The sequence below is a fragment of the Emiliania huxleyi genome (assembly GCF_000372725.1).
Source record: "Emiliania huxleyi CCMP1516 unplaced genomic scaffold EMIHUscaffold_92, whole genome shotgun sequence".
Taxonomy (NCBI): Eukaryota; Haptophyta; order Isochrysidales; family Noelaerhabdaceae; genus Emiliania; species Emiliania huxleyi.
The window spans coordinates 331,327-341,449 of NW_005195149.1; the positions used below are offsets into that span (position 1 = coordinate 331,327).

Genomic DNA, 10,123 nt, shown 5'->3' on the forward strand with positions numbered 1-10,123 from the left:
CGTCTGCCGCCGCCTGCGGCGGGCAGAGGCGGGGAGGGGGGAGGTGAGGTGAGGCTCCTCCCTCCCACCCTGCGGCGGGCGGGGTGAGGAAAGGCGGGGAGGGGTGAGGAACGGGGTAGTCTCTTACCCGCTCAGCTGTCCGCCTGTCGGTCTGTCACCCGCTGTGTGGGGGGCTGTCTCCCCCCCCCCCCCCCCCATCCCGGGCACCTCGTCCTGGGTCCCGATCTGCTCGATCTGCGCTGCGATCAGCTTTCGCCTAGGTGCGGAGTGCAGGCCCATATCTCCCGAGATCTCGCCACATCGGCCTCGAGATGCGTGTTTGCCGCTTCGCAACCTTCTCGTCCGCCTCCTTGGACTCGTCCACCTAGGGTGGGTTCGGGTATTGTGGGGTAGGGGAGGGTGGGTTCGGGTACCGTGGGGTAGGGGAGGGTGGGTTCGGGTACCGTGGGGTACGGGAGGGTGGGTTCGGGTACCGTGGGGTAGGGGAGGGTGGGTTCGGGTACCGTGGGGTACGGGAGGGGGTGGCTGTCTCTCGGCTGCACCTCCGCCGCACCTCACCATCGAGGGAAGGAGGGAGGGAGGGAGGGAGGGCAGGCGCGAAGGCAAGGCACGGCACCGCTTTGCCAGTCGCGGCGGGTGGCTGGCGAGACGGCAGCGGCCTTGGCGAGGTGTGGCGAGGGTGTGTGTGGCCAGGGTGTGTGGGGCGGTGGAAGAGGGCGGTGCAAGAGGCTCGGGTGGTCTCGGGCGATCTCGGGTGATCTCGGGTGGTCTCGGGCGATCTCGGGTGATCTCGGAAGTCGCCTCGCCCAGCCACGCGTCGTTGGTCTCGTCCGCCTCGTCGCCGCGCCGCTTCCACACGTAGTTGAAGTCGTCGTCAAAGTGCCCCTCCGCGCGCTCCTGCTTCATGTTGAACGGCTCGATCGCGTACCCCGCCTCCGCCTGGCTCATCGACGTGCGCTCCACCTCAAACCGCTCCGTCCCGCCGAGGTCGAGGTCGCGCGTGTCGCCCGCATCGCCCGAGAGCTTACCGTCCGCGTCGAAGCCGCCGCTCTCCGCGCCGTTGGCCGCGTCGCCGCCCTCCTCGCCCTCCTCGCCGCCGCCCTCGCTCGACGGCCCGGCGCCGCCACGGCGGCCTCGCCCGCGGGGCGGCTCGGGCGGCGGACGCGAAAAGCCGGACGCGCCGCGGCCCCGGCCCGCCACGTAGCCCGGTGGCGCCTCTGTGTTGAACTTGTCGGCGAGGTGCGAGAGCGAGGGGCGCTCGTGGGCCATCTGCCCAGCCCGCGCTCGCTGCCGCGCCACTGTCGCTGTGATTAGTGTGATATGACGTATTTTCTTCTGCTGGTTGGGGCGTTGGCGACTACTCGGAGCTGCGCAGCGGCTACGTTGCGCCGTATCCGAGTAACCCCTGGATAGGTCGCTCGCGCGACCTCTCCTGGATGCGCAAGGGGCCCATAGGGGTCACGCGGAGGGAGGCGCTGTTAGCGGCGGAGGAGGCGAAGGCGGCCGCGCGCGCGGGCGGCGGAGAAGGCGGCGCGGGCAGCGGAGGGGGGGAAGGGCGGCGGCAGCGGGCGGCAGTCCCGCGAGGCACGCCGGCGGAAGGGTTCGTCTTCGCGGGGCGGGGTGCGCACTGCGCGCCGCGAGGATGAGGAGCCTGAGCCAGGGGAGGGTTGGGAAGGGGGGGCGAGGCCGGAGGAGTATGACGGCCTCTTCGACGGCCCATAAGGGGCCGTTGTCTGCCGTGCCTTTTGTGGTGCTAGTTCGTGCCAGTCTGCTGTGAGAGGGGCTTGTATTGTAGAATTCTTCTGCTGTGAGAGAGAGTTAGTTCTTGAGAGCGAAGTTAATAGTACAAACCCAATGTCCCTTGCGAGCGGTCCTTCGTTGCAGTCGCACACACGCACACGCCGCGCCGCACCGCGCGCCCGCCCACTGCCCCGCCCAGGCGGGAAAGAGATGAGGGGATGGGACAGCAAAGGAGGAGCACAAACACGTATGGGAGGGTTCAGTTGTGCGCCACGCTGCCCGGCGTCTCTCACTTTCCGGGACAGCCCCGCCCTTTTGAGGCAGGAAAGTGACGGCTACCCCGTACGCCCTGTTGCTTCTACCCCGACGCCGACCGCCCATCCCCCCCTCCTCGTTCCCCCCTCGAATTCTCCGGACCCCGACAAGCCGCCCGACGTTGGGCCTCTGCCCCGCACGCCCCCGCCCCTTCTGCCCCTCGCTCACACCCCGGCCCGACACGCACATACAAGACAAACCCGGCGTCCTGCTCTCAAAAGAAAAAAATGGGAAGGAGGAGACCAGCGGGGGAGACTCCCCGCCTATGCAACACCCCAGAGAGGGGCTGCCGTCGCCGAAGCTGTGCCTAAGCATAACTCCCAAACCCGCAGCGGCCCGGGGGGCCTTGGGGGCAGCCTGCCGGACCGCTGTTGCACGGGGCTAAGCACCAGAAGATGAACGTAGTTGATGGATTGGGCTATAGTCCGTGCCTCCCCTCTTTGCGTCAGAGTGGGACCTACGCCGCGCCGGGTAGGGGGCGCGCCCGGTCCTCGACACCGGACGCGGCTCGGCGAGGCCAAGAAGGGCCTCCAGGAGCTGCAGCCCGCCGATGTCGTCGACCCCTCCAAACCCGAGAATCAGAAAAAGTACGCTGACACGCTTCAGCAGCCCAAAGAGCCGCTCGACCCGGAGCTGCTCAAGCGGGTGCCCGGAGTCAAGACCTTTGCTCCGAGCGACAAGTACATCGACAAAGTGTTCCTCAACCCGCCACGGCAGCGAGCGGCGGGCGTCGACGGAGTCACCATGGAGACGTGGTCTCTCGTCTACCACCACGGCGGGAAGGAGGGCTGCCGCGGCCTCGTCAAGTCGATCTGGCACGCCACGGTGTGCGACGAGTGCAAAAAGATCCTCTGCCCCATCCGCGCGTGCGCCTTCTAGGATACGCATCACTGAGCCGACGATGCTATGGGTAGCCCCAGGGTGGCGCCCACCCCCATACCCTCAGGCACTTGCCTGCGCCCTGGCCGCGCACGCCGCGCACGCGCGCGCGCGCACGCGTGCGCACGTGCGCGCACGTGCGCGCACGTGCGCGCACGCGGCACTACGCGGCACTACGCAGCACTACGCGCCCGCCCGCGCACGCCCGCGCACGCCCGCGCACGCCCGCGCACGCCCGCGCACGCCCGCGCACGCCCGCGCACGCCGCACTACGCGGCACTGCCCAGGTTCCCTCACGCTCAGATTCCCTCACGCTCAGATTCCCTCACGCTCAGATTCCCTCACGCTCAGATTCCGTGCAAGGGTGTGCCGAGGTATGCCGCAGGCCGGGATGGAGTGAGATATTGCGGGGCAGGGCGTGTAAGGGCGTGGGCTAGCGCGAAGCGCGTGAGGGCGCAGGCAAGTGCCCGAGGGTATTTATGGGGGTGGGCGCCACCCTGGGGCTACCCGTAGCATTGTCGGCTCAGTGATGGGTATCCCTACAAGGACGACAAACGCGAGCGTATTCGCTGCCTCGGCATTGGCGGCTCCATCCGTCGGCTGGCGTGCGGTGCGGGACGCTCGAGATGCAAAGCTGGAACAAGTTCTACACGTCGATGCACCCGACTAACGCGCAGGAGCGGGCGACCAGAATCGGCGACGCGGAGGCCCGCCCGCCTTTGCCCAGCAGGGGCACCAACAGACGGTGGCGGCCGCGTCCGACTCCGCGAGCGCCATCGAGGCTGCAGCGGCGGCTGTCGAGCCGCCACTAGACCGACGCCGGCCTCGTGCGCCGTCAGCACGAGAGAAGAGTTGGACATTGCAGAGAGCGGCTCGCGGAGCGTCCACACCTCTTCAGACAGTCTCTGCGCCAGCCATTTTCCTCGGGCTGGTCCAGCCGCGAGAGCAGCAGCGAGAGAGGCAAGTGTCGTCAGCGGGGAGGTCGGGACAGCTGCTGGCCAGGTGCACAAGGGACATGGCAGCAGCGAGCTTGCAGAGGTCCGAAGCGCTTGCCTGCTGCGTGAGCGAGGAGAGGACCGCCACACCGCCAGCCTCGACGACGCCCTCGTGCGTGCCAGGTGCTGCCGCAATCATGTTGCACAGCGCTCCCGCCGCTTCCTCCTTCTGCCTCTCAGTCCCATCGCGAGCCAGCGAAATAAAGACCTCCACACCGCCAGCCGCTGCGATAGCCACGCTGTTGTCGTCGTTGTCAGAGAGGTTCCTCAGCACGCCCGCCGCACGCTCCTTCTGCCTCTCATTCCCGTCACGAGCCAGCGACACGAACCTCGACCCCGCCGGCCGCAGCAATTGCCACCTTGTGGTCGTCGTTGTCAGCGAGGTTTGCTAGCACTGCCGCCGCACGCCCCTTCTGCCTCTCATTCCCATCGCGAGCCAGCGAAATAAGGACCTCCACACCGCCAGCCGCTGCGATAGCCACGCTGTTGTCGTCGTTGTCAGAGAGGTTCCTCAGCACGCCCGCCGCACGCTCCTTCTGCCTCTCATTCCCGTCGCGAGCCAGCGACACGAGGGTGTGGTCGCCTGGCGGCGGGGCCGGGGGCAGCTGCGACGCGGATGCCATCCCGGGCTACACCTCAAACTGCGCCGGCATGGCGCCGACGCCGCTGCAGCGGCGCTGCACCGAGATGGGAGCGCTCCCGCGCCCCCGCGTCGTCGCGGCTGCCGAGGCACGGCGCCGCTGCGCAGGGCGCGAGGGAGGGGCAGCCGGGCCGCCGCGGCCAGCGCCACGGGGGGCAGGGCGAGGAGGGCAACAGCAGTGCGGCGCGGCCGGCGCGGCTGGGGCGCGCCGAAGGCAGCAGCAAGCCGAGAAGGAGCGAGCTCGGCCTCGAGCAGTTGCGCCTGCAGCTGGCCGACGCGAAGGCTCTCATCCAGCAGCAGGCGGACCGCATCGCCGAGCTTGAGCGCTCGTGGCCCGGGATGCTGGGGTGAGGTCGAGTGAGGGGGGAGAGGAGGGCGCAGCACCGCAGCTCGGGAGCATCGGGCGATATTTTTCAACAAGTTCTGTGAGTGAAAGAGGAAGAGAGAGGAAAACACGAGGCCGAGGGCCATTCACAAAGTTTAAACGTGGACAAAGCCTTTTGTTTTCTCGTGTGTGTCTTTGATGTGGCATAGAGCCGTATGTGCGTGTGCGGTGTTGCGCTGGCGGCGCACACTCCTCACTCTTCCTGCACCTGCAGCCCCGCCGCTGCGAGCAACATGTGCTTACAGCTGGTGTGTGTGTATTCCCACGCCCATTTTTTGGTGAGCCCTTGCTTCACGCCATCACGAGCGCCGCCTCCTTTGTGCGGTGCTGCGATGGGGGCACTGATCCTGGCGAGAAGAGGCCCTGACGGCGCAGCACTGCCGCGCCCGTGGCGACACCGAGCGCCGAGCCGAAACCAGCGCCGACCGCACTCCCGACGAAGAAGACAGCGGGCAACGCGAGCACGATCGGCATCGTAAAAGGTTGGATAGTAGGGACGGCCGAGTTTCGCGGTGAAGTACACATTAGACTTTTTTATCCCAAGAGAAGGGTCCCAGAGCTCGCCGTCGAAGCGAGGGACGTGTCCACACCGACCCAGTCAGTGGTGTAGGACCAGGAGCGGGTTATATGAACCTCTTCTCGATGCGCTGGCCGCTGCGACCTCGAGGCTGCGACGCAGCCTCATCCGGCCGTGCACGCAACCGGCCGTTTTCGAAGCACAGCGCTAGCCCGTGGCGCCCTGAGATGGATGCTTACGGCCATACGGGGTCCTCCCGTCTCTCCCGATTTTGGATTTCGTCCCTCAACTCCACGAAAACCGCTCACCTCTATAGCCACACGTGAGAACACCACAGACTCTCACATTGCCAGGGCGTCCTGGACCCTGAGACATGGGCCTGCAGTACACCTTACTGAAAGCATTCAATCATAAAGCTAAGGTGTGCCTTATATGGTGACTTGGCCGCTCTCGTGCACACGGCGCCAGCCTCGCCCCCACGCGCGCACGAGCGAGTACGACCAGGGAAGCAAGTTCACCTGCCACACCGCCATTGCATGCCCCGGCTGCGGCCCGTGCTTCGCCTCGAGCGCCTCCAGCAGTGCCGCCTGGCCCGCGAGGCCGATCCGATTGAACCAGGCGGTCACGTGACATCCCTGACCCGCGGCCGGGAGGGCAGCCGCGAGTGCCATAGCGCCCTCGTCGCTCACGTCACAGCAAAACAAGTGGAGTGCAAGCGACAGCTTCCCCATCGCCAGCGCCGCAGCTAGCGCCACTGCTCCCTCGTCGCCAATAGGCGTGAACGCGACGCCGAGCATCTGCAGAGTCGGCGCCACGCCGCGATGGAACACGCCACAGAGCGCGCCGACACCGCGCGCGCCGAAGCGGTTTGCCGCTACTTCGAGGGACTCAAGCGCCGGGAGCGCGCCGTCCTCGAGCCCCGCCGCAAGCTCCGCCACGCCCTCGTCGTCGAGGCGTGTCCCAGGTAGGCCGAGGTACCGGAGGCTCTCGCAATGGTTTAGCGACTCCGCCAGCAGCGCCGGGCTAGTCCACGCGTCGCCACGCACGAGCGGCAATCCGACGTAGTAGAGCTTCTCGACCGTGCCCAGCACGGCCTTCGCCGTCTTTTCGTAGAGCGCGAGCACGGCCGCCGAGTCGGCGCCGTTGGTGAAGCGGCAAGCGGCGAGCAGCTTCGCCATGCGCTCTGGAGTCACGGGGAGCCGCCGCTGAGCGCCGCCGTCGCCGCTGGCGACGTCGATGACGAGCTTCCACTTGGCAAAGCCCAGCGTAGAGGGCTTTGTGCCCAGCTCTGCGGAGCAGCGCTCGAATGTCGTCCAGCCGCGAGTGTCGTAGGTCCGGCTCCGGTCAAAGCCGGCGGGCAGCTCGTCCGGCAGCTGCGTGAGCAGCACGACCGTGACCGAGGCGTGCGCGTACCAGAGGTCCTAACGCGGGATGTAAAGCCAGCGTGCCGTGAGAGCGGTGCATGTTGTGGTGCTGCCAGGGGAAAGGGGCTGGCGCGTGCTCACCATCGTGTTTTCCAGCATGCGACCGAAGGCGGCCTTCTGCTCGCCCGACCGGCTCGCCTCATACGCGCGCCGCTCGGCGACCAGCCTCTCGCCGTCCGCCATGCTGTGCAGCGTCTCCTCGCTCATCGCGTACAGCGCGCCCTCCGCCAAAGCCTCGTGCGAGTGCCGCTCGGCGATGATCCGCTCGTGGTCCACTCTCTGGAGCTCGTCGTCGCTCATCGAGTACAGCGCCGGCAGTGACATCCACACCTTCCACAGCGCCGGGTTCTTCTGGTGGCCCGAGCCCCAGTCCAGGAACACGCCCTGCGCGAGCCAGGAAGGGAGTGGCGATGAATTAAGAGAGTGGCGGTGGGCAAGGCGCGGGAGGCAGCTCACCATGTCCGAGAAGCCGTAGTCGCGGCACGCGCCGAGCAGGCCGCGCCCGCCGTAGAGGCCCCGCAGCTTGCGGCAGAGCAGCTGGAGCTGGCGACCCTCACGATCCGGATGCGCCGCCTCGAGCCAGCAGTAGGAGAGCGAGATGATCGGGAGTAGCCCGTCGGGGTTGCGCTTGCGGACGACAAAGCTGGCGAACCAGCCGAGAAAGGATGAGAGGGAGGGCTCCTTGCTGAGGCGCTCGGTGGCCTCCTCAAATCCGGCGAGGTCGAAGCCGCGCCTGGCGCCTTGCTCGATCCGCCTCAGCTGAGCAGAGCTTAAGAAGGCCTCCTCTGGCAGGTCCTGCCGCCGCGGGAGCACGTCGCCCCGCTCTGCCCGCGCCATGAGCCAGTTCAGACTGATCAGCCGCACATCGCCCGGCCGGACCTTGTCGCCGTCGCCCTCGAGGGCAGCCCAGATGGAGGCGTGCTCGCGGTAGCGGGCGCCGTCATTGGTGTTTGAGCGCGGCCGTTCGCGAGCGTGAAGAAGACCGGACTCGGTGTCGGGGGACGTCAGCTGGCGGTAGGGGAGCTGTGAGGCGCGTCGGCAGAGGCTGTAGACGGCGAGGATGAGGGGATTCCGGAGGAACAGAATCTCGATCAGATACAGTATCGCGAAGAATAAGATGGCGATTGGCAGGTCGACGAAGAGCACCATCGGAATCAGATATGGAAGGCGACGCCAGGCGAGGAGGGCGGGAGGCACGCCGACGGCAGAGTCGGAGCTGCAGAGGCCGAGCGCGATAGCTGGCGAGAATGCGAGAACGTAGACTGGAAGCAGAATCAAAAAGAATGCTGGCCAGAGCACGAAGCCCACGAGGGTCTCAACGCACGAGCGCAGCAGGCGGGCGGCCGTCATGCACAGATTCGATACACAGGCAAAATGAGACACGGCAGAAAAAATCTTTGTGGCGCGCACTTTTTTCTTTCTTTCCTCGAGTACAGTTGTATTTTCCGACTCCTCCCTCGCACAACACTGGGCACGGGTGAACTACAGGTAGTGGGGAAGGCAGCCTCGATTGCCATACAGACATGGGTGCGAAACAACGACAAGACCAAGGCACGGGCAGAGGAACGAGAGAAGAATATAGGGTGGATAAAGCGCCTGTTCACGGCATGGACAGCCGCGTCTATGGCGGCCACGAGGGCGGGCGGCGGCGCGGCGGCGGCTACGTCGTCGATTTCATCTACTGTTTACGCTCCACAAGTCTTCCTCTCCCCTTCTCGGAAGCGTTGGCCCGTTTCCCTCTCGAAATCTACAACCCTTACGGCACAGTGCGCGGCTGCGACGGAACCATCGGGTTCCGCCACCAACGCGAGGCCACCGGAGAGCAGCTGTGCCTGCCTCCGCCCTCGTCCCCCTCCTCCCCCCGTGAGTCGCCCTGCCCCAGCCGTCCAGAGCACACGACCTCTGGCGGGCCAGCCAGCCCCACTCTGCGGGCGCCAAGAAGAAGAAGAAGAAGCAGACGTCGCGCACGCGGCAAGAGAAGAAACAAGGCAAGCGCGAGGCGGCGGCTCGAGAGGCTGCCGCTGCCGCGGCTGCCCGCGCGGCTGCTCTGGCGGCTGCTCAGGCCGCTCAGGCGGCCGCTCTCGGACGGTACAGATTGGTCAACGCTTGGTTCTACCCCCGCGGCGACTGGTATACCTTCTACTGGGATGGCAGCTCGGCCGACAAGGTCGCAAGGCGCGCTACCTACCCGACGCTCGAGCACGACGACCACGACCCCGGCCCCCTCGCAGAGCGCATCAGGCGCGACAAGCGCGAGCGGTCCGACCGCTCCTCCGACGACTCCTCCTCCGACCGCGACTCATGCGGCACCGGCTCCACTAGCGAGGCGAATGACATATTCGACACCCTCGAAGACCATCTCGGCTACGGTTCCGACTCCGGCTCCGGCTGGTAGTCGACAAGCTGCCGAGCGCAAATCACTCTGTGTGACACATTTCTTGTTGGCTTCTAAAAATCTCTCTCGGCATGGAGGGTGAGCCACACCGAACGTACCGAGCGAAGAGCCGAGCGGAAGGAGGACGGGGAAGATGACTCAGAGGAGGACGAACCAGTGGAAATTCAGTTGTCAGATGTCACGATGCATCCGAAGGGGACCCCAGCGCCGGCATCATCCGTAGAGGCACGAGTGTTCGAAGAGAGAGTGGACCTGAGCAACAACATGACCTGTAGGCAAATGATCGGAGTGGGAGTCAGAAATGTGGTCCTTGCGCGAGGGGAGCTCGATAGACTTGAGGGGCCAGGATACGCCGCGAGGAGGACGGAGTTGCGCCGAAAGGCGAAAGAAGCCGCGAGAACAAGGGACCGGCAGGCGGCGGCGCCGCAGGACGAGGCAGAAGAGAACGACGCGACAGAGGAGGAAGTGACAAGGGAGAGAACGACGAGAGTGGGACGGCCGCGAGGTGGCATGAAGGTTGCAGCGAGAAGCGGCGAGAGACTGCGAAGAGAGATAGGAAGAGGCAGACTCCCTAGGGTGGGCGACGGCTAGCGCATCACACTCCTCTCCTTAAAATCCCTGTGTGGTGGCGGCGTGCCGTTCTCCCATCCCTCCCTTGGGTTGTCTGTTTTCTTTCTTTCTTTTACTGGGCACGGACTGGCGCGCACTGGCACTAACACAGGCTAGTTCCATTTCACTGTGGCACAGCTCGCGTTACAAAACCTTGATTTGACCATTTGCGCAAAAAGGTACATCTCGGTGCCTTCCAGAGGCAGCTGCGACCCCGCCGAGTG

General features: G+C 66.1%; 2 protein-coding genes across 2 annotated transcripts; one reads left to right on the forward strand and one right to left on the reverse strand.

Moving 5' to 3' along the window:
• Positions 1 to 131: 131 nt before the first annotated feature.
• On the reverse strand, positions 132 to 1,269 carry EMIHUDRAFT_220635 (hypothetical protein; the record flags this gene model as incomplete). The annotated part of the gene is made up of 4 exons (XM_005757224.1): positions 132 to 143; positions 208 to 256; positions 815 to 1,023; positions 1,201 to 1,269. 4 exons carry the CDS (start codon positions 1,267 to 1,269, stop codon positions 132 to 134), a joined length of 339 nt encoding a protein of 112 aa, XP_005757281.1.
• A 7,233-nt stretch (positions 1,270 to 8,502) lies between these two features.
• On the forward strand, positions 8,503 to 9,290 carry EMIHUDRAFT_220639 (hypothetical protein; the record flags this gene model as incomplete). The annotated part of the gene is made up of 2 exons (XM_005757225.1): positions 8,503 to 8,514; positions 8,778 to 9,290. 2 exons carry the CDS (start codon positions 8,503 to 8,505, stop codon positions 9,288 to 9,290), a joined length of 525 nt encoding a protein of 174 aa, XP_005757282.1.
• Between the last annotated feature and the right edge of the window lie 833 nt (positions 9,291 to 10,123).